Raw genomic sequence first — 25,440 nt, 5'->3', positions numbered from 1 at the left:
TAATGTTCCCCATGACTTACTAATTAAACTGTCTTATTTAAGGCAACAAGTAACTCCATAAATCAGCCCCAACTTACCCTTGTAATCTTATGTCCCACGTACTTAAGATCTAACTAGATTACTTGGTAATCATGTCCTGTGCTGCTCTCTACTTCTGTTCATGGCATACAGAATTTTCTTACCCAGTAATGGTGATCAGAATATATATACTATATTTATACTGCTTTTAAACTTCATATTATATAATAAAGCATTTTCTAAACATTTCATTTTTTAGATAATTTCCCCAAATCTCTTGATTGTTTCCAAATTTTCCAAATGAGTATCACTGAGAAACATCTTTGCACACAAAGCATTTGCTTTTGGGATTATTTTATCAGAACTGATTCCCCAAAGTATAACTACCAGAAAAGCAGTTTAAAGTCTCATTATATATCCTATACGTTTAATATTCAGTTGATTATTGCTATCTTAAATTATCATATTATCCAAAGCTTGAGCTTGATTCTCAGATACAGTTGGTATATTTTATTAACTACAATGTCAGTATTTATAACCTGTACTTTTAACACACTTCTCCCAACCCTCTGCTCCAGCAGGGCCCCCTCCTCTCCTCCAACTTCAACCTCCAGCCTGCAGCTCGTGCAATTACCAGAATTCAGCTGCAGGCCAACAGCCATCAGAGCAAAAACAGAACAGCTTACTGCTTCTCAAAGCTTGGAATTCTGAAAACACCATAATATACTTTCTATTTTTAGAGGCAGGGTCATGGGGAAACTTGCTATTCAAGTCAAATGAGTCAGTCAAGATGAGAAAGTTAATATATTTCTGTCAGTATGTCTGAGCTGGCATGTACCATCACCTAAAGCAGTGGATACAGAATATTTTGAAGGACAGTACGCATACGTGTTCAAATAGCAGTTTATCAGCAGGATACTGCAGTGTTGGTTTCCATGATGCACACTATTTTAACAAAATAATCAGCGTATTTCAAAGCCACTATAACCTTTACTTCAAATTTACTACTCTTCTTCCCAATCACACACTAATCTTCCTAATCTTTGCTATTAGGTATCCCTCTCCAGATTAAAACTTCTTTGCAGGTCCCACATTACAGAGGTATACTGAGTCGACCTTCGGGAAGACTCCATGAGGTCACTGATATCTGCATTAAGGCAAAAGGACAGACTGTACTGTAACCAAGTAAGGAGAGAGAGGGGGTAAGCAGGATATTCCATGAAGAGATGAGTATGTGTAAAAGAGAACACAATACTTTCTGGGAACTGCAAGTGCCTGGATCAAAGAGCTAGAGAGGAGAATGGTGAGAGAGAGAGAGGAAGGAAGGAACGAGGGAAGGAAGGAAGGAAGGAAGGAAGGAAGGAAGGAAGGAAGGAAGGAAGGAAAGGGGGAGGGAGCCTGGTTGCCAGAAATGCCTTTATTCCAGAAGGGTGGAGGGACCTCTGGAAGACCACATGGTGGACAACATGACCAGACGTATATTTTAGAAGGATCAGTCACTCTAGCAGAAACTGACAGGAGGCAAGTCTGGAGCAGGGAGCCCCTAGAAGGCTTAGGGTAAAATTGGAAATAGAGCCGTAGTAGCAATGGAAGCAGAAAGAAATGGAGAAGGGACTGGTAGAGGTTTTTAGGAATGGGACTAGAGAGCACATTTTGTTCACTGGCTGAAAATTCTTACTCATCTCTTTGTAGGAGTAATTTTTTACTTTTGGTTTGGGAAAGGTAAAGAAAAACCACTGTATGAAAAATTGTGCTCTACTCTGGAATTTGACACAGCATTATAAAATGATTATAAATCAATAAAAAATGTTAAAAAAGAAAAAAGAAAAAAGAAAAACCACTGTGCTCTGAAGCAGAAGGAAGATATACCTAAATAAGCAACTACGGTATTTTCCTGACTCTATAATATAATACTACCAAACGTAAGACATAGTGTCAACTTAATGCTTCGTGCGTGGGTAGAAAAATCAATGCTATCGCATAATGGGAGAGACAGCGGTTACTAAGGCCGATGGTTGGGGAGAGGAATTAAAAATTCTTGAGTCTAACCTGTAAGTTTCCTGCTTTATGCAGCTGACATGAAATTAAAGCAGTGTCCCCCTAAGGAAAGAGAAAGGGAGTCCTTTCTATCAGTAAGCAGCCAATGGTCAAACTGGGGAAGGAAGATTGCCAGAAAGTCTGGGAACACCTCCAGCCAACTGGCAGCCACATTTTACTTACAGCACGGCTGCTGCCCACGTCTGCCAAAGTGACCTTGAGGAAAAGGGACACGATGCCTTACCCTAGCCTCTCATTCCCAGGACTAATGTGCATCAAAGGATCTGCCATGAGATATTTGTCCCATGGGGAGAAAAAAGGGTTCCATAAAGTTTAATCCCCCTTTGTAGTCCTTCAGTAACTCCCCAAATAACACAGGAAGCACCAGTTCCATGCCAGGTGCTGTCCTAGGTACTGCAGGCATCACCAATCATGGCAGACAAGCACCTGATCTGGCTCGGCAGACATTCCAACCAAATGCAAACTGTATCATGAAAACTAAGTATCCCATATAAAGAAAACCGATGAATTTATCTGACCCCGAAAATTTTGGAAAACTTTTATTTTACTTAAAAAAATACACTGGCTACATTTATTTTGTAAAACTCAACTCAATACCTTCCATCAACCCCCGCCCCATTCTTATTTCCTCTCCACATTTTGCAAGTCAAGTTTGAGGACCTTGTGATCTCAAGGGACCCGTTTCCTTTTTCTCTCACTCTCAGACATTAATTTCTTGCCTCTGGTCCTAGTGCCTAGCACAGTGCTCTGCATTTCAGAGGCTCTAGTTCACTAAAAAATACAATTTGAAATAAGTCACCAGGTGATTTTTTTTTAAAAGCTAAAACAAAACAAAACAAAATAAAACAAAACAAAAACCTAAATAGCCAGGCCCAAACACAAAGCAGATTCTCTGCAGTTAAATCTAATGTATAAGAGAATCCCTAACACAGGAGAGGCCCATACAGGACACAGTGATGACAGCTGCAGCTCCACCACATCTGCTCATAATAAGTACACTTCACCATCACAGCACGGTTCATTATGCGACCAGGGCTGTTCCTGACACTTCACCCTCTGTGCCCTATCAAGAAAAGGCTGCCAAAACCAATACTCTACTGAAAAATGATTTGTTACCTTATCGCCATGTTTTGTTCACACCCTTGTCAATGACAGAACGTTCCTTCACTACTTGATAGTCTATTTTATCCATCGTTACAATCTCTTCACACTCTTACAAAATGACTAAAACACTCTGAGCTTGTCTCCTTGCACTTGAGGATTTGTGCCAACTGCTAATAATATATAAAATGTATAACCTTTAAAAATTATTAAGGTTAATGCCTTTAAGAAAGCTAAAAGAATTAGGAAACTTAATATTTGGGGGTGTATATTACTTTATAAAACACTTTTACTTTCCATTTAAAAATAACTGATTAACTCCTTATACAACTCTGTGGGCTAGGAAGTATTATTATTCTTATGTTACCTATACTTCACAGAAATGTAGCAAAATTCTATTGATCTGATCAAAAATACTAACTGTTCCTTGGTTGAGCCAGAATCTGACTGTTTATTTTCTGATTTCAAATTCCAGGATCTTTTCACGGGTTGGACTGTCTCTGCCCTTAACACTGTTACCAATGTAGCTGATTAAATACATGAGTTTAAAAAGTTATCAAGAAAAAGATTCGTGACTAATATAATTATTAACAAATAGAAGGCAAATAACTCTGAAGGACAATATTTGAGTATAACAAATACACAAGTACGATCATTATTAAGGCTGTGAATTATGCACTGAGTAGACAACTTTATTTTACAGCTATTAAGATGTGTACTGTATTCCCCCTAAATGCTGTAAACTGAGTAGATGCTAACTAGGTGCCAAAGGCCGGAGTGAAAGCTCCAAGAGCACCGGGACTTGCCCATTTTGTTCACAGCTACATTCCCAGCATACTCAGCAAACACTTGTGGGATGAATGCATGTGAAGTACAATATGGAATATAAAAATGGGGCTCTCAGACATAGAAGAATAAAGTTGGTTTATATTCAACCTAGGACCCCAAGCACAATTTAATTCATTAGGTAATTACTGAGAAACTGGTATGTACCTACAACTATGCTGTGTATTTCTGGATCTTCCCTTTAGATAATAAACTCCATGAGATCTGGAATTAGAAGTCAGATGTGTGTCCTCTGGATGCCTAGCCAAACAACCTTTGGTAGATCAGTTATGTTCAGCCTTGACTGTACCTCAGCATTACCTGGAGAACTTAAAAATATAAATGCCTACGGCTCCATTAGACACCAACTAAATCTGAATCTCTAGGGGTGGGGATTGGGTTCTAATTTTATTTTTAAGGTTCATGATTGATACTGATCTGCAGTGATGGATAAGTGCCACTACTGCAAAACAATGGTCCTCAAGACTCTGGCTTAGAGGAGAATCACCTGGAGGGCTTGTTAAGATTCCGCCCCAGCCTAGGGTTTCAGATTCAGTAGATGCCGAGTGGCATCTGAAAATCTGTGTTTTTAGTAAGTTTCCAGGTGATGCCGATGCTGCTGGTATGGGAACAAACTTTGAGAACCACTGTCATAAACCATCTATGATGAGTCTTGAATGAATTAAAGAATAAATGTAGAAGGTACACAAATAGAAAAACATGAACATTATATGAAAAATTTAAACATAAAAAAGGAACTTCATGCTCACCATCATTGGTCATTAGAAAAACACAAATTAAATCCACAATGAGATAACACCGCCTACTTAACAGAATGGCTAAAATTAAAAACAAAACCAAAATAACCCAAGTGCTGGTGAGGTGGTGAGGTGCACAGCAACTACATCTCTCACATACTGTGATGGGAGTACAGGATGGTACACCATATTGGAAAACAGTCTGCCAGTTTCTTATAAGTTAAACAGATACTCACCATACAAGCCAGCAATCCCATGCCTGGATATTTACCCAAGAGAAATGAAAACTTACAAACATATAAAAGCCTGTACAGGAATGCTTTATAACAGCTTTATCCATAATGGCCCCAAGCTAGAAACAACGGAAATGCTCTTGGACTGGTAACTGGATAGATGAATAGATGAACTCTGATATATCTATGTGATGGAATGCTACTTAGCAGCACACTGCAACAAACTGCAACCCTAGCAACAATGTGGAGGAAACGCAAAGGCATTCTGCTCAGTGAGAGAAGCCGCTTAAAAGGCTACACACTGTATGAGTCCAGGTATGCAAAATTCTGGAAAAGTTAAAACGATATGGAGAGGAAAAAAAAACAGTGGTTGTCAGGGGCTGGAATGAGGGGGAAGTGTCAGTTACAAAGGGGTACCCCTTATATAGATCTAACAATCATAAAACGTAAATCCTTCCAACCTCAGGAATTAGTAACTTGACAAGGTAACTCTTTTCTTAAGCATGATGTGCATCATCCCCAGGAGACCTGTTCCTATTCTAGGTTCAGGCTGCTTTCTGGGCACGGATGGCATCATACTGTCTCAAAATAAGCCACCAGGAGAGAAACACCCATAGTTCACAGTTCGTTTAAACTTGCTGCTGACTCATTTCTCCCTTGATAACTGAACCTTTCTTTCCTAATAACTTTAATTATAGCCATCTCTCATTCTACAGCTTCCCCTTTCCTCAGAAATGTATTTGTTATCCTTGTGACCTCCTGACTGTGAGACACTGGGTAAATATGTCACCTGCAGGATTCAGTCTGCTAAAAACAGAACTTGCATTTTTCATGCATTCCTTTCCCACACGTGGATCTTGCGAAGATGAAAAAGGATGATGTGTGTGCATGGGATTATTGTTGTTATGCTTGAAATACACTCATGGAATTTGTTCTAAAGTTGTGGTGCAATAAATATCCTACTCCTCTCTGCCATAGTATGGCAACTATTTTACACCAGAAACGGCACTCTTAGGCACTATTTACTGAATGTATCACCAAAACCATGGGATCTGGAAAAGGAGGTCTCAGTTTTAAGTCTCACTCTGTAACTTAACTTTGTGACCTTGACCAAAGTAAGTTACAGACAGTTTAATACCCTGACTAAAATTCCAACATGACAGAATCAATCTAATTTGAATTAATCATTTTCCCTTTCTTTTTTCACTAATTCAGTTATTTATGTGGTACCCCAAATCTGCTTTAAAATGTAAAAATCCCTAGGAAATAACAGCTTTATGAAACAGAAGAGAGGATAGTTACATCTCTTCCTAATGCTTTCTTTCTACCCTTGGCATCTCCCGTCTTCTGGTTCCACTGTTACTAGCTTTGTAACCTTGGGCATATCACTCAGCCTCTCTGAGGCTGCTTCATCATTAAGATGGGAATGGTAGCATTTAGCTACCAATGATGTAAGTAAAGACCTATGGGAAAGAGAAACTGCATGGGGTGGGAAACAAAGAAAGCAGAAGGGAAGAATGAGACAAAAAAAAGTCAGACAGACTGACTCAGAGAAGAGGAAGGGGGAGACAGGCAAATACACAAAGATTAAAAAAAAATGCATAGGGCATAAATTTCACTCAATGAGCAAGAGTCCTCAGGCCAGGGATGCAATCCAGCCTGAAAGAGTCAATCTCTGTTGTGAAACTTACGACTTTTAGCATTTCCCAACAATTAACGGTCATCCAGCAAATGAATGGTGATGGCTTTGTCAAAATCAAGGGAAAAAATGACGCTCAACTGAGGGCCACAGAGATCATAAAACTGTCTACAGAAGAGCCAGCAAACTTACATTTTTATAAATTTGCTTAACTGTTCTCAGTAGCCACATTTAAAGTGAGCCAACTCAATTCCTGAGCACGATGCTACTATGGTATTAAAAACTGCATGACTACAGATAAAACTATACATTTACACCAACGTATAACTATAAAGGGTTGTAAGTACAAAGTCAGGTATGTTATCTTTTTTGAGTAATTTAAAGGATTTTCAAAGACAATATAAGTTGTTAACCTTTGCTGCTGATTTTAGATCTCAACCCTATAAATGTAACTTTCCTTCTCTTCTTCTTCTCTTCCTTACTGATGAAACAGTATTGGAGGGAAAAGGAGTTTTATCATCAAACTGACTTAACTAGGTTCTGACCCTCTTTTTCCAGCTGAATAATTCTGTTCCATAAATATTAGCTGAGCTCTGACTCGGTGAGGAACAAAAGGAACAGAGGGATGAATAAGAAATTACTCCTGCCTTGAAGGGTCTTGGGCTTTGGTTAATCACAGAACAGCAATACACGTTGTTTGGATAGACAGTTATACCTTCTGACAAAGAGATTTACAGGCTGAACGGTATCAGGATTAAGTCAGATTGGTCAACACTGTGTGTACTTTAAATGCAGTCAACACATTTCTAGGGACAACCATTTGCCCTCTTGGCACCACCTTTGTTTCTTCCTCATCTCTTTTCTCCCAGGCTTCAAAACTCACACACACCTTCCGCATCTTCAAAGGTGCTAATCTTCTCTATAATTCCACTTAATTTACTTGCACCTGGGCAAGGGACTCCCATACCTGGGTCCTCACCATAAACTCTCCACCTGCTTTCCAACAGAACCCACTGGGTTTCTACTGTACATTCCCAAATGACATCAAATGCACATTCTGGCCTTACTCTGAAGTATCTGGAAGTAAACCCACCCCTCTCTCTGAAGAAATCATCATCTGCTGTTAATTGGCTAAATTAATGCTGACGTCCCTTGCTAAGTACATAACAAGGCACCGGAAAATGGTATTATGAGAAGGTAAAATTGAAGGTCATAAACTGACAGTTTTGTTTGCATAGTGTTTTTAACTTAGACACTGAAAAATAATCAGCTAAGCTTCTGTGTTCCAAAAGAGCCCAAGGATCTGGCAACACTGGGTCCACTCTCACCCACATGAACAACAGACTGGCACTGGTGGTGGGAGGTCTCCTTCAGGTAAGGCATAAGCTCTCAACATATGACAGTTCTCCTGAGGATTCTTGTAACTAGCAATGACCTGTGCTATAGATACCATGCGCCTCGACCTCAAGGAAAACTGTAGGCCAAACATAGAAGCTCCTACCCTCGTGGAACTAGTGTGGCTTTGAATACATGCTTAAGGAAGGGGTAAGCAACCCACAAGGAATAGGAAAGTCAAGGTACTCCGATGTTCCTAAGGAACTCCCTGTTTAATGGGATCCTGGAGTGAATCCTTTCGTGAAATGAATGACTACTCCCTATTTTATCAGTTTTGAGATATATAATGAGCACGCTTCAAGTGAAGGTACCCAGTTAATTTGTGAATCCATATAATTACAATATTATAGTGTAAATTCCTGTGTGTGTGTGTGTGTGTGTGTATACATATCTGGATACAAATATTATTGCCACTGAAATTGATTTCTGGGTTTCACTCATGGATTCCAATATCTCCATATCTTATATTCTGCACATCTCATATATGATCTAAATATACTGATACATTAGTGGTGACCATCTTCAGATGAGCAAATTTGCGTTAAAAAAAGACAGGTTCTCTTCCCTTAACATCTAAAGGTACCATCAAAATTAATTTCATATTAGATTATTTTAATACTAAAGATCTCAGATTCACAGTAAATTCTATTTTTGACCACAAAGCAAAACCCTTAAATTGTAAAGGTATCCAAGTATGAATTACTGCCAAATGCCCTCAATTTTTGCCTTGCTCACCTACACAAAAACTTCTGATGCCTGCTAATCATATAACAGGTATATTAAAAAGGACATCAAAAAGATCACTTGATGAATAGAGAAAGTCTTTATACAGAGGTGTCTGCACATTCTAATTACGTTCTCCTGATGTGGAAATTGGAGGAAACCCTGAGTTGTAATAGTGTAGACAGTTTAAGCAAAGGAGGCAAGGAAGAGAAAACATTACATGAACATATTGTTCAGATACATTAAAATAATTTCATCCAACAAAGTCTGGTTCTGTCCACCCTAAACCAAGTCATATTGTTTATTTCACAACTTGGGTTAGTAAGAACATGATTACTATTCAGGGAAACAGAATTATTTTCTGTGAAATTGTTCCCTAACATTTATCATTACCACCACCAACTATAAAAATTATGTTTATTCAACCATGATTTGTACGACTCCAAGAGACAGAACTGAGAAAATTGGGTGGCATCAGTAGGGAGACCAGGCTGTTTATTAACTGACTCAAACCAGGTCTCCTGGCTGCTAAAACCGTATTCTTTCCACTATGCTGTACTAGTTCCTTCTCAGTAATAAATCTAAATAAGCTCTGAGTTTGCAAAGATCTACTATCTCATTTAACCTTGGTAATAATCCTGGGAGGTTGGGGCAGACATAATATCCCTAATACACAGGATCCCATGTACCCAGGGACAAAGTAATTTGTCCAGAAAAGCTGGATCTAATGCCTGGCAATATCCACAAGACATAAGTAACAACCAAAGATAACTTACTGTGTACAACTGAAGTCTGTTACCTTTAGAATAATCATATCCTTAAATGAGTATACTGTATCTGGTACCTCTGCATTCTAGGGATGGTCAGTACCAGGTACCTGTGCTGCCCCTCTTCTTTCCCACTGTACACCTTCAGCACAGTCTTTCCTGCTGGGCCTGAACTCAGCTTCAAAATCTTTTTGAACACACAGCTCCAGGCAGCCCCTGTCAACTGACACAGACAAAACCTGCATTCCTACTGTGACTCCCTCCTTTAGGGCCCACATTGTATAATTGTTGACATTTTGTCTTTGCTTTTGATTGGATATTTGTTTTCATGGTTCTCGCATTATTTCATATTTGTATATATTGTCTTCTCCAAGTACTGGGACTCTGCCTTATTTTGATCTCAGACTCAGAGCATCAGCTGCAATGACTCGCATACAGTAGGCACACAAGGTGTTCTCAACATACCCGAGACACATGGATGGTATTTATGAAAAAAATCTAAAGTAAACAACAACAAACGTTTCCCTTGTTTCTGATTATAGTTTAGATCAGGAGTCAGTAAACTTTTTCTGTAAGGTCCAGATAGTAAAAATATACGTTTTGTGGGCCAAATGGTCTTTGATGTAACCACTCAACTCTGCCATTAGGGTGCAAAGCTCCCACAGACAACAGGTAAATGAACGAGGGTCTCTATATTCTAATAAAAATTTATTTATGAACACTGAAATCTGAATTTTATATATAATTTTCACATGTCATATATTCTTCTTCTACCCCCCCCAACAATTGAAAAATGTAACAAAAAGACATTCTTAGCTTGCAGGCCATAGAAAAACAGGAGGTGGGTTGGATTTGGCCCATAGGCCAAAATTTACTGACCCTTGACCTAGATCTGTGGTTTTCAGGTGAGAACTTCAGGTGGTCTGCAAGATCCTCTCAGCAAGTCCAAGTACCTATGTGTGAGGCCAGATGTTCTTGGTATGTTTCAACCAGAACAACGTACCGCAGCAGACTGCAGGCAGGAACAAACGTCAGGATCCAGCTGCCTTCTATTAAGCCAGCAATTGAAGAGACTTGCAAAAATGTAAAACACTGCTGCTCTTCTAACTTTTCTTTATTTGGAAAACACAGTTACATTTCATAATGCCCTTTGTATTAACACGTATGGGCTTATGACTGATTTTTTAAAGGGGTTAGTATTTTTTAAATTTCTCAGTTTTGATTTCTCATAAGAGAGACACCAACAGCTATAACTCATGGAAACAAAAGCTTTCTGGGGGCCCTCAGTAAATTTTAAGAATGTAAGGGGATCTTGAGACCAGACAGTTTGAGAACCAGCCGCTGAGCTACAACGGGGTTGGCTGACTTCTGCCGGCAGAGCACGCCTGGGCAGCGTAGGGTACTTCCTCAGGTCGACCCACCAGGCAGTCCACCTGATTTCAGTCTCCCTTGACCTCCCCCCACCTAAGAGCTTCCTGGCATTTGCTTGATTAGATCCTGGTTTGGTAAAATTTAATCCCATGCAATTTATGTTCTTGTATAATAAAGCTGGTGAAAATATGGGGTGATTTTCATGAAAGAACTCTTCTGATACGTGCAGACCACAAAAATGCTTCAGCCTTTACTTTGTCAAATAGATTAACTCAAAGCAAGTATCTCTCTCTGGCTTGTATTTTCTAATCTTTAAAAAAAATTACTATTATAATTCCTTGCCTTCAGAACATATCCCCAAATAAACAGAGCCATTGACTTCTTTTTTGTTTTTTTACCCTAATCCTAACCCTAACCCTCCATTGACTTCTTTATAAATAATCGTCCCTTTGACTTGGCTGCACAAAAACTGTAGGAGTCTGGTGCTAATCAGTATCCTCACTAGCATTCAATCTAAAGAAATACAATACAGTAGGCATGACGCAAATTTCACTGATAGTGCTAATAATAACGCACTAAGTATTACACTTCTCAGGTAATGTACACACATCTTATAGAGCATCTTAAGAGAGCATTAATATTTTGCTTGTTCTGTCATTTGAGATTTTAAAACATTTTAAAAGAAAATTTTAGGAGAAATAAAAGGGAAAGATGTCTTAATTCAAGTGTCACCATATGTAAGGAAATGTTATACAAGGAAGCATTTCTTCAACAGAAATTTACTTTGTCATAAGGTTTAACTATCCAGCCAAATAATGTGTACTGCTGGCCTGGGGACACCTTTCCCCACCCCCTATTTTAGAGAGAGTTAAAGAAACAATAACTATGATTCCCACAATTATCATTTTGTTGAATTATATATTCTTAATTAGAAAGTGTTTCCCCATAAGTATATCATTCTAAAAAACTTTACAGTTTTCTTAGTGGAATAATAATCTTGTAAACAATAACAAAGTAGGAAGAAATTTTTATTTTGGGGTATTTGTCCTTCAATCTGTATTATAAAACATCTAAAATAATCAAGAATTACGAACAGATGCTAAATTTGCCATAATTTGGGATTACTGGCTTCAAGTACAAAAATAGAACACATTTGGCTCTTTTGACCAACACCAAAATTGCAATTCACTAGCATTGTAAGACCAGAAAGGCACTAGCAAATCATTATCTGTTTGGGGGATTATCACCCATTTAGGGGAACAGTGCAAATTATATTAGAGAGATTTTGGTAGCTGTTTTGTTCAGTGAAGAACAAAAAAATAGACTTAAAATGTGGGGAAAAAATGCTTACTGTTTAAATCTACAGTAAAAGCAAAAGTCTCATCATGATTGCAAAACATTCCAAATTGTGAAACTTAAGTTATTTGTAAAATAGACAAAAGTAAAGCAGCTTCCTCAGTCATTTTTTGAGATCTCAGCATCAATTTAAAGAAAATGCTTATATTTAAAAGAAAGCCTATTTCAAAATATGAATCCCTACATTATGCACAAATGAGAATATAAAGTAAATTTATGTCTTACACCACACATTCCTGTTCCTTGTGTATGCAGATGAAGGTGATCTGAAACTAAAGTTAAAAAAAAAAAGTAACTGCTTCAACTCTTTAAGGAATAAAAGAGCCTCAGACCTGAGAGAAAAAACAACTGATGGTAATGTAAAAACAATAAAATTACATCAAATTGTTATGTGGATTATATGGGAAAAGAGGGGGGAAAAGAAAACAAATGTACTTCTCTGTATGGAAAACATACATTTCTGCCAAATACTGTCTACAAACTCGTTTTGGTACAACTGATAATTTTTTCCACTCTTATTTTTGAATCAAAATTATGTTCATTAAAAACTTGAGTATAATAAAGTTTACTAGGAGGGCGACAAACCTAAAAATCACATGGAATTTACACTATCACAAAGATAGGCAGGAGCAAGAGGATTTTGGTTCATGTTTGAGAAGAAAAAAATAGAATATTCTGAGAAAACACTGCTCCTACCACTCCGAAGCAGCAAAGCTAGAATCAAGGTATGGTTATTTTACAGCCTGGCACAGCAGCTTCAAATTTGAAAAACACCATTGTTATTTTAATAAAATCGTTCCCAGTTTTATTTTGCCAATTCCCCTCCCCAGCAGTGGGACAAGAACAATGAAACTTTCTCTACCTCCTGGAGAATTTTCTTAGCACTTTGTGGAAACTGTTGGCTTTCAGAAATGGACAGGCTGATTTGAACCAAAAGTTAGACAAGATACAGCACCGCAACACCAATAAGAAAGCAGTTTTAGAAAGAGGATCAAGCCGAGCAGATAAGCGAACTCTGTAAAATCAGTTTTCTGGGACTATTCATCAAGTCAGTTCCCTAATTTCAAAAAGCCAAACCAAAGCAAAGCATGCTGACTTACATTGCTTCTTTAGTTCTTTCAGCTGTTGTTTAAATTGGACAAATTTTTCATTATTTTGAAAGTCTGCATCAGAATTCTTATTCTGTAAAGCCAAAAACTTCTTCTCCACTAATAATTTTAGATCGGGTATTTTTTCTGGACGTTCTTCTTTTACCTGAGGAAGACAGTAATATTACCATAAAAGTTAAATGTTCACAATGACACAGTTTTTGGAGTATTATTTTTATCTCATTTCACTTAAATAAAAATATAATGAGGTAGAAAACAGAATCCCCCCAACAGAGAACCAGAGAGGCTGGGACTTGTTCTAGAACAGATTGCTGGTCACAGCAGAGGGAATCATTCATCCCCTCAGCCTTTGCTCTCTTAACTACCCCCTCAATGCCCTGCTAACTTGCTGTCTCCTGGCGACAACTGGGAAAATCTCCTCCACCTGCACCAAGCATGATGGTGTCTTCCTTTTGCCTGGGTCTGCTCAGTCCCCTCTCCTACTTCCCGAGAGGTTACTCCATCCTTCGTCCTCCTAAACACTCCTCTTCTTTGGCCCTCGGCCCCAGCAGGGGAGAGCAGCTCCTGCGCCACAAAAACAAATTGAGACCTTCAACCTTGAGCTGCCACCATCTGCTGCCACAAGGAATAAGTGCCCCCTATTCTGTTCAAGGCTAAACTTTCCATCTCCATTCTTTTGTTTCCCCTCCCAATATTTTATTATAAAATTTTCATACATGCAAAAAAGTTGAAAGAATTGTATTTGACCATTCATCTACCTCCTAGACATCACGATGATTTTGCTGTTTGTTTTATCACATATCTGTCTGTCCCTCTTTCCATCTCCAACCTTGTTTTTTTCCATTGTAACCAGTATCTTTAACACACAGATACAAGCCGTAAGGGCAGATACACAATAACATATAATGACAAGTATTTTTTTCCCCCATTTTCATTCTGTGACATAATTTCTTTTACTCTATTACACAATTCCTTGGAGCCAAAAATAAGAATGGTACATTGCCTTTGTAGCCACTTTTCAATGTGAAACTTTAGATGCTCTATTTTATTTTAATTTTTTATACTTTTAAAAATACTTTTAAAAACTGAGATACAGTTGATGCACAGTATTGTAAGTTACAGGTGTACAACACAGTGAGTCTCATTTTGTGAAGGTTATACTCACAGTTATTATAAAATGTTGGTTATATTCCCCAGGTTGTTCAATACATCCTTGAAGCTTACTTATTTTATATATAACAGTTTGTACCTCTTGATGAACTTTATTTTTTAAATTTGTTCTTAATTTTGTTTTTTCATCTCCTTTGGAAAAAACTCTCCCTTTCTAAATACATTCTTTCCCCCTGAGATTTCCCATAATTTAAAGCAAACAACCTCTTATAATCCCTGTCCTCTCCCTTCAGTTATTTTCTCTTTATAGTCCAGCTTCTTGAAAAAGAGTCATCTGTGCCCACTGTTTCTATTTCCTCATCCTCAACCTTCAGCCACTACACTAATGCTCAGGCCCCACCACTTCACTGACACTGCTCTTCTTCAGGCCTTCATAATTGGTCTCTTGACTCAATGGCCTTTTCCTGATGCTCCAGCCACCAAGCAAAAGTCACCAAACTCTCCCGTTTCCCAGTAACACAGTCCCAGGAATATTCAATTGCACTTATTTTTATGTTTCTTTTCCCCCTAATAAAACGTAAACTCGTTGAAAGATGTCTAATTTATCACTGTGTTGCCAGCACCTGGCACATACACAGTAGGCAGCATTCAGTGTATTGCCAGTGAATAAATCTTATTAGCTCTAAATACTAAAACTCACAATTTATCGATCATTATTACCCTTAGTAAAGTATACAGTACAATTTCTGAGCTGGAGGGCAACTTAGAGGTCATATAATCTTGACCTCCACCTTCTTCAGTTTCACAGATAAATAAAATGATAAAGAAGTTGAAAGAGTTGTCTACTATCATTCAGTTAGAGGCAATGCTGAGATTGCAAGACAGTTATAGAAAATTCTTGGTAGGGTTCTAGTTAGTGGGAGATATTTTTGATCTTCTGAATCTGAGTTATCAGTGCATATGAAATCAAAAGATTGTCTGCAAGTTATTTGTTTCAATTATCTTTTGTCATAGAAGAAAAAATTGTATAATCTTTTGTTTAACTGCTATGCATTTTAATTAGCCAAATCAAAAATGAAAATTAGGCTTGAAACTAAAATGCCTAAGCCTACATTTATAGTACAGAGTGCTGGAACTGACTGTCTTCTCACTGTACCCATGAAACTCAACCAGCGCTGGATCCGCCATCAAAGAGAGTTGTGAAAAAGACGGAGAGGCTTTAATGACAAGTTATGTGTAATTAAAAATTTTAAATAAATCCTGTAAGGCTAAAGAAACAATAAAGCTCAGTTTGGAAAAGAGAAGGTAGAAAGGCAATTTAATAACGCCTTACAACTCAAGAATAAAAGCTATTATACATGGTGACTAGCTATTCTCTACCTTTACACTGGATAGAACAAGATGAAACAAGTTCAAGATGGCAGCATGAAGAGGTCAGAGTAGATACAGAAATTAAATTATGACTTCTTAGAGAATTATAGGTTCTCTTTCTGGATTTATGAAACAAAATCGACTCACATCCACCTGAGATGTTAACAATATTACAGGCAGTCATACAGGTGAATCTTCTCAAGGTCTTTGATCAGTATGAAATTATTATTTAATCTGCAATAAGAAAAAAATCTGATCTGAGCAGATATCAGTAAATGCAGATGTTCTTTTCCAACAAAGTCTCTAACCCACTAAACATAACTTAATTTCCCTAGTTCAACTACAACCACTGCTGAGGAGTTGGGTAGAAAAGTGTGGGGGCAGGGGATGGAGGGGATAGGCATTGTGAGGTTGACAACACAGCAAACCTGAAATATGACTAGGAAAACCTGAATATGCCAAATTTAGCGATTCAGATTCCTTCCCCCACGGCCAGAACCTCAAGGGAACTACTATAGAGCACATAAATTCACTGCGGCAACTATCTTCTCCAGAAATTTGATGCTGCAGTTGGCATGCTATGCATTGCCAAGAGAACTTACTGCACTCGAGCTATCAAAATGAGAGCCTGGAAAATATTAAAATGCATTATCTGTTTAAATCAATACAATAAGTGGGGATTAACTATATTCTTAATGGTCTCTTGCTTTGTTTGTATCTTCAAGATAAATAGATAATAATCCCAAAAAGGGAAAGAATAAAGGCTTTCCTTGAGTAGTTGATCGTAAGTGTTAGTCTGAAAAGGGTAAGGCTGGCTCCTGTTTTCCTAGGACAAATGTGAAACACCTCAAAGAAACTGGAGATGGGAGGAGAGGATCTACTAGATGTTAGTCCATCCCTTTCCTAAGGATAAAGTCCCTGGACACAAGATTCAAAAACCTGTTTTAAGTCACTGAGTGTGTTAGTTTGCTAGGGCTGTCATAACAAAGTACCACAGACTGGTGGCTTAACGGAAATTTATTTTCTCATAGTTCTGGAGGTTAGAAACCTGAGACCAAAGTGACAGCAGGATTCTTTTCTTCCAAGGTATCTCTCTTTGGCTTGTAGGTAGCCATCATCTCTCTGCATTGTCACATGGTCTTCCCCGTATATCTGTGCCCAAATATTATCTTCTTAAAAGGACACCAGTCCTTGGATTAGAGCATACTCGAGTGATCTCATTTTAACTTAATCACCTCTTTAAAGATTCTATGTCCTTTGCAAATACTAACAACTATACATAAAATAGATAAAAAACAAATTTCTTCTATACAGCACAGGGAACTATAGTCAGTATCTTGTAGTAACTTATAATGAAAAAGAATATGAAAATGAATATATATGCATATGTATGACTGAAACAGTATGCTGTATGCCAAAGATTGACACATTGTAACTGACTACCCTGTAATTAAAAAAAAAAAAAAGATCCTCATGTCCAAACACATTCTGAGATACTAGGGGTTAGGACTTCAAGATATGAATGTTGGGGGACACAATTCAGTTCATATACTGGGTTAATGAATTTTTTAAACAGAATTTTTAAAATAGCTTATAGATTGTTAATCTTTATTATGATTTTTAAATGACAGAAACAACCGAGAAGGAAACTCAGCAGATGCCATACTTACAGAATGGGAACTTAATACTGCTCTCGGGAGAGAAGCCAGGTTTTTAAGCACCACTCACTTACCCAGTGAGTGCCTACTACATGCTAAATAAGCATTGTAGCTAAGCAGGGAAGAAGAGCAGGAAAGTTGATCGGGAGTAGGTGGTTTGAATAGCTTTGGGAGGAAGGCTCTGAAAGTGAGACCTGACCTGTCAGGCAGCAGGCAAAGACACTAAAACATTTTAAGGAGTAAAGTAATAATACCATGAGAACATTAAAAAAAAATTACTCTTGTTAAAGCATAGAGGATGCACTAAGACAGGTAGGGAGAAAGAAACTTTTGGAATATGTTAAGTAATGCCAGCAGGACTGGCAACTTGATCAAATTATAATTCTATTTTTGAAGCAGAATTGCAGAGTCTTTCTGTGAGAGAAATCATTATCAAAGAATCGAAAATAACTCCAAGATTTTCAATATTTAATATCGGCAACTAGTTAAACAACATTTTCTTGAGGAAAGAGAAGACAGTCCTGAAGGTCTGGACAAGATCTAAGAGGAAAGATCTAGTAAGTAGCTAGAAAGACATTTAAAATGAGAGTATGAAGAGAAATGCAAAAGGAACTCTAAAAAAAAAAAAAAAGCAAAGAAAACCAGGAGTAAGGAATGTCGAAGAAGAAAGAAAAAGAAAATTTCCTTAAGAGATGATTGTCCTTTGGGGAAAAAATGATGCAAGAGAGCTGAAGTAAGATAAGAAACCCCTGGATTTAATTGCCAGGCCCGGAGTACACGCTACTGGGACTATTTATCTGTCCCAATCCACTAGCCTGTGACGCTTCTCTCAGGCAAGGGTTATTTCACTGGTGCCCAGCGAACTATCTGTTGCATGGGAGGTGCTAAAGTGATGTTGAAGAACTAGCGAATTACAGGGAGGCCAAATTCTACTGTATTGACATGAGAAGAAGGACAAATGGAGTTCTGTTGTGAGCAAGCGAATATAGTTTGGCAGCAAGGGAAGGAGAAAGTGTTGGGAGGCAGATCACGAGAAAGACAGCGAAAAAGACTTGTTCATTTGTGCAGAGGTTAACAGTAGCTTGAAGCGAAGTTGACATAATGGAGGAGAAAGAACATGGACCTTGGGATCAGGAGGTCCTGGGTGCCCTCTAAGTTGTAGATTTAAGGACAGTCCTTTTAGGCCCTGGATTGCTCTCACTTCTTAATGAGGAATCAGAAACACCACGTCAGTGCCGTGAAGACTTAATTACATCGAGTTTGTGTTTAACTTTGGTACACAGTAGAGGTTACAAATTTTTACTCTTTCCTTCCAAATTCAGCATAGAACCTTCAGAAAGTTTGTGGACTGAGAAGAAGGAACCAATGGGGAAACATAAATCAGAAACACTAAGAGAAAGCAAGTAACAGACTTCATTGGAGAAAACCCTTCAAGTACTCGGGCAAAAACTAGAGAGGGAAGAGGACCAGCTGGGAAAGCACAGCAGTAGTCTTTACCAGGCGTCATAAATGCCCACAGGGCTGGACAAACAAGGATCTGAGGAAACCCCCAAGAAGTGGAGGACAACAGGAAGTGGTGAGGACCGTGCCGAGGTAGACGGTAGCAGCCCCAGGTGGGAGGAAGCTGCTGCACAGCCCCGGATGACTGCTGCCACGTGAGAGAGCAAGTCCAGGTTTCTAAAGAAAAGTTAAAAATTGAGATTTTGGTGAGATCTTTTTTTGTTTCTGTTTTTTTTTTTAAACAATGTATAGACCAAACAATGTATCTGCCTGAAGACATGAGTTTGAAACCTGCTTAAAACAACAAAGATATTTTGGACACAGAAAGAAAAGTACTATTGTGATCCACAATATTTGGGGGTCTGGTGCAATTCCCAGACTTCTACTTTAGGGATGAAATATGGTCCTTTCAAACAGAACAGAGAGTAATGGAGAAAGATGGGTGTAGGGGAGAGAGAGGAAGGTAAAGGATCCATTCTGACACGCTAATCCCAAGTATTTACGATGAAAAACTTGGGCACTTCTTGGGATTAAAAATGAGGCTCTTTTTTAATAAAGAGGGATAAATTAGGAATTTGGGATTAACAGATATACACTACCACATATAAGACAGATAAACAATAAGGACCTACTGTACAGCACAGGGTACTATATTCAATATCTTGTAATAACCTATAATGGAAAAGAATCTGAAAATACACACACACACACACACACACATACACGTATTTATGTATGTATATAACTGAATCACTTTGCTGTACACCTGAAACATTGTAAATCAACTATACTTCAATAAAAAAATGAGACTCTTCTACTTACTGAATGACCTTAGAAAAGTTACTAAATGCATCGAATCTTAGTTTCCTCACATGTAAATAGAAAATAATAACCGTATTTCCCTCAACAGTGTTGCGGAGAGGAATAGATGGGATGAGGCAATGAGGCACTGATGAGCTGTCACAGAGAACACTCAATAATGAGTAGGTGTTATTGTTGTTATTATCATTAGCTATATCTCCAGGGTGGCTGGAGATACAGGCCTGCAGCTCAGCAACTGACATGCACACCCACGTGGAGGAATTAGGGTACGGATTTTAATGGAAACCATGCAAATGAATGGGCTTACCAAGAGATGAAATAAACAGAAACAAACAAAGAAAGGCACAAGGAGACAACTCTGGAGAACACCGCATTTATGGGACAGCTAGAAGAGTCTAAAAAGGACAAAAGTACAAGAGTTAAGAAGACAACCGAAAGAAAGTGTCCACAAAGTCTAGGAAGTTTCAAGATCTGTCAAGTGCTGCCGAGAAGTCAAGCTAAATAAGGACTGAGAAGAGTCTGTTGGACTCGGACTGGGTCACTGGGGACTAATAGCAAGAGTGCAGATATGTACAAAGTGCTGACTCCAAAATATGCAGATTTTTGTTGAACGAATTGTTTCCAAAAGATGGAGCAGGGAAAAAACACACAAAGCCCCCAAAGTTCCAGAGGGTCTCCAACTAACTGCTCAGTTTGAACCTGAAATCACTTGTCAATGTTTCGCTACATTTAATTGGAACCCAGCACTCCTCTGACTGCAGTGTTTCTCCTGCCAGCAAGGGGAAGGCAATCAGTGAGTTGACTGCCAACAACTAAGTCAGGCTTCTCTCTGGTGGCTCTGTCCCTAAGAACAGAGGCTAGCTGTTTAGGAAAAGAGAATGGTAGGAACAAAAGGTAAACTCGGTCCTTACTCACACTGAAAACTTTATTTTCAATATGTTTTAACATAAAATTTTAAGTTTTTAATATTTATATGATGATAATATACCTCATTTCTTTCAAGCAATATTATATACTATGCAATCAAAGTGTGTCATTTTATTGCCACAGGGCAAAGTCAAGGTCTCCTCCTCCAATTATCATTATAGCCTTATAGCTATTATTTCACTGGGAGGGGAGATCACAGGAGCTAAGGATATTAATGGGCTGAGTCATTCACACACTTTTGAAATCATGTGAGAATCTAGTATAAATTAGTCATTCTTGTAACTCAACCAGAAGTCAGATTTACTCTCTCCACTACAGCCGTTGTTAGATGTTTGGCTCCCAAAATAACATACACCTAATTATTTACATTTTAGAAATCACACAGCCTCTAAAAGTTTTTTATGGTTACACAGTAGTAATAAGCATTATGCTGTGTGTTCTGCTCAGGACACTAAGTATCCCAAGTTCTAATTCATAGCTTGATCTAAGGCTATGGGATCTACTTTCATGCTGGGAATCCAGGGGGGAATTGCCTCAGTTGGTCCTTGAACATTCATTCAATAAATATTTATAGAGTCCCAACTGGGTACCAGGCATTATGCTAAGTGCTGAGACATTTATGGAAGTTGGCCCACACTTATATCAGACACACCACCAACCCAACTGGTCGTGCATAGGGTAAATTTATATAGACCAACACTGTCTCCACCCTTTATACAGCAAAAAAGCTTGATAAAGTTTTTATTGAAAGGCATGTCCAGGCTAAGAATCATTAGGCTTTCACTGCCTGTAACCTAATTGTAGGTACATATGGAGACACAATATATTTTCTACAGAGTTTACTATGCTGCCTTTGCCCTGTTAAAAAAAATACATAAATATCACACATGCTAATGAAGACCAGCATGGATTACCCCCTTCATGTCATGCCAGTTTCTGTTGTCAGTTGCACAATTTGCACTGAACTCTGTTGGACCCAGTTATTTGCAGTTGAGTGAGTTCCCTAGTGCCATTATTTAGTTTGACTTCTGACAAAAACACTTAAGAGGGAACACTTCCTTGTTGAACGTTATGACACATCGAATGGACTTCTTAGTTTGCCAAGGTGTTGTAATACACCATTACTGGGCAGTGGCCAACCAGACATGGAAACATCTTTCCTCCTTCAAGCCTTTCAGAACAAATCTTGAAAACGAATAAACTTAAGCATGTGTAAGAGCGCCGTCGGTCTGGTTCTAATGGACCAGTTCTAACAGATGGCAGTTGAATGAGGCAACCTGTCATCTATATGCCTCTGTTACTAAACAATAATGCTGTTGAAAATGACTACAATAAATTTCTCATGGCACCCATCTCACTGTAAGATTATGACCAACAGAAATCACTTATTTATACAGAACAGTATTAGGATTCCCATACTGGGGGGTGGGTGTGGGGTGAAGGAACTAAATTGCTGATTTGCCTCTCTGGGCTTCGTTGTCGTTTGTTTTGTAGTGGCAGAATTCATAGAAATCTGCATTATCTATTCATTTATTCATCCCTTCAATAAATATTTACCAAATGCCTATCACATGCAGGCACTGTGCTAGGCATTGGAGATTCAAGAGTAAACAGACTAACCTGGTCCCTGTTGATCTCATGGGGCTTAAGGTCTAGCGGAGGAAAACAGACTATTCAAATAGTCAAACAAATACACCATCAACAGCTGTGAAAAGTGCTGTAAAGGAAACATATTAGATGCTAGAGGAGGATGTAACATAAATATTGAGAACATCACTTCATAGGCAATCTTTTAAAGCACTGCTCAATTTAAACACAGGTCATGCTGAGGGGAGGGTGAGATGAGGATTATTACTGTTGTTATTAACAAACACTTTGCAGTTGCACAAAATCTTTCATCTGAGTGGTTCAAAGCCTTATACACAAGTATCATTATCCCAATTTTACAGATGTGAGGAATGGACAGCTCACAGTAGTTGAGCGTCTTGCCCAAGGTCATCCTGAGTCAGTGACAGATGGTTGCAACTCATTTAAACCCCCTTTCAACTTAATTTTGCTTTGTATGTGCCTCCAAGTAACAACTCAGAATGAACTTTCATACCTCATCTTAATTTTAAGAAACCACACTTGATTTCAGGCAGATATCCTCAACCTTCAGCAGTCATTTGTTAGTTCTCTTATGAAGACACTTACTCTGAATCTGAAATTGCCTTTCCTGTCCACCAAGCCTCTGTCATCTACAGAATTACCCAGTGCCTTATTTATCATTGCGGTACCTCACTCAAGATTTTACAGTGAAAAAAGTACAGCAATGGGTTGATACTAATGGGATACAGAAGACTTACTAAGTATCCCATTATCCAGAAAGATGACCTTCTAAAATGCTAAATCATCTCCTGAGCACTCAGTTCCAGTGCTACCCAGGAGACAACAGCTCATGAGGTTAGAATAATGTTCCACAGGACGCTTGTAAGCAGTGAATAATATATGACATTGTTTCTCCGACAGCCAGAACACGTGGGCCGAGGTACCAAGAGACAAAAGTAGAATTAGGTGCAAATCTCCTCCTCCTCATCACACCTAATGACCAACTTGCAGTCTTTCTCCCACAGCTGCAGCTCGAGTTCTGCTGGTCTAGCAGTCTCAGTGCCCAGAAGAAGAATGATTTCACCAAGGGATTCAACGACGTCTTCACTGAGTTGGAAGCTGAAACGGCAACCTCACAGTTTTGGGCTTCTCATGACACTAACCAGACAGACAAAAAGCGAGGTTACAGAACTGGTTGGGGCAATGAGTCTTAATTATCAAAGCTGAATAGGATTGCTGCTACAGAGTGAGAAAAGGGAGGTGTGCGTGTGTGTCTGGAACCAGGACTACCTCCTGGTTTTGCCACGTCTAGTGGTACAAGGTAATGGATGTCAGAAAAAAACTCCATAGAGGCAGGACCATCAAGAACACAGACATCCCAGGAATGAAAGCCTAGGGGTTGTAGTCAGATTCAAAACCTACATCAGTTGAGAGTCGGCTGAGGGCAAAGAGAACACGAAATGCATATTAGAGAAAGGAGATAAAAATACCAACTCTGGGTTCAGGACCAATAGCAAAAGCTAGGAATCCAGTCATATTTCCTCCTTGGTCTGATGTATACATATTTATGTTTTTAACTAATCTGTTCCTTTGCTTTCCTCCTAATATTTTATAAAAAGTAAGCTGATGGCTCACTGGTTACCATGGAATACCGTAACGGAACAGTAACAAAAGAAATAAGCCTGGCCCAATTATCCTAGACTTAGAAACAGTAACTTAAGATGTTCTGTCTTCCCCTCTTTTAGGGAAAGAGAGAGCTGCAGTACATTAGTAGGGAGCATTTTGTTGCTGTTGCACTGTTTGCAAAGTTAAGCCTGGAAGAAAAGTGTACACAGAGGCTGAGCAGCCAAGCTGACTGGTCTAGAATCTTTTGAGCCTTTCCTGTGTTTGGGGAATTTCCCACCTTATGCGTGATGCCTCACTGGGGTAGGAAGCAGAAATTCACTTTCTCAGCTTCTCTGCAACAGGCACAGACATGTCACCTTGGCCTTTGGCCTGTGGGACTCCAGTTCTTGAGAATGGCCTGAAGGAGAGGCCAGCACAGTCCCCAGTTCCAGATGACCTAAGGATTTAACCTTTAAATCCTAGCTCTACCTCATACAAGTTGTGAAATCTTGGGCAACCTCAGAAACTTGACTACCTTATCTATAATGCTACAAAAAAGTCACTGGATTGCCATAAATATTAAATGAACGAATGCATTTGAAGAATTTAGAGCTTTGAAATCCAAATACAGTAGCCACAAACCACACGTGGTTATTCAAATCTAAATTAATTAAAATTAAATTAAATAAAAAATTTAGTCCCTCCGTCACATTCAAGGGCTCAATAGCCATGCAAAGCTAGTGGCTACCTCTCTATAGCACAAACAGAGAACATTTCCATGACTGCAGAATGTGCTCCTGGAAATGCTGACTTACAGAATATTTTCTGGTACTCAGGAAGCACTCGAATGGTAACTGCTGTCAGCATTATCAACTAAGTACTGTTATCATTATTATTATTTTACATTACATCCCATGAACTTATTTATCTTACATCTGGGGGTTTGCACCTTTTGGCTACTTTCACCCAGTTTCCCTTCCTCAGCCCCGCCCCTCGCCTCTGGCAACCACCTTATCATTATCACAATAGCAAGTTTAAGATACAACCAAATATAAAATCTGGTGGAGGAGATGGACAAGTAAAAAGCAATTAAATGTGGTCGTCTGATAAGAATTAGCAGCAACAGCAGCAGCAACAACTACTCTCAATTTATAGTTTATTATGGGCAAGGTACTGAGCTAAGCACTTCACATGGATTATTTTATTTAATCTTACACAAACAAACAACCTAAGAAGTAAGAACATTCCTATATTACAGATTAGGAAATTGAGGCTAAGGAGTCATGTAGCTAAAAGCAGCCAAAATGCTCATTAGTGTGGGATCCGGGACTCACTGCACTGGCAGGTCTGTTAAACTACTAAATCTATGACTTAACTGCTACTTAGACTTCACAGATTTACTGAGTGCCCACTAGGGGTCATGCACTGCCACAGATGCTGGGAGTACTTAGTAAACAAAAGAGACCAAGTCTCTGACCTCATGGACTCTATATTCTAGTTGAGAAGA

At 38.6% G+C, this 25,440-nt stretch overlaps 1 protein-coding gene across 2 annotated transcripts in view; it reads right to left on the bottom strand.

Moving 5' to 3' along the window:
- The window catches only part of NSMCE2 (NSE2 (MMS21) homolog, SMC5-SMC6 complex SUMO ligase), a 206,577-nt gene that overhangs the window by 120,392 nt on the left and 60,745 nt on the right, over positions 1-25,440 (bottom strand). For both annotated transcript variants that reach the window (XM_015242428.3, XM_006208012.4), the window contains exon 4: positions 13,345-13,498. In XM_015242428.3, coding sequence (XP_015097914.1) covers positions 13,345-13,498 — 154 coding nt within the window. The remainder of the gene's footprint in view (positions 1-13,344; positions 13,499-25,440) is intronic.

Source organism: Vicugna pacos, chromosome 25 (assembly GCF_048564905.1).
Source record: "Vicugna pacos chromosome 25, VicPac4, whole genome shotgun sequence".
In the NCBI taxonomy this organism is placed as follows: domain Eukaryota; kingdom Metazoa; phylum Chordata; class Mammalia; order Artiodactyla; family Camelidae; genus Vicugna; species Vicugna pacos.
This window is presented reverse-complemented; position numbering and strand designations above follow the sequence as displayed.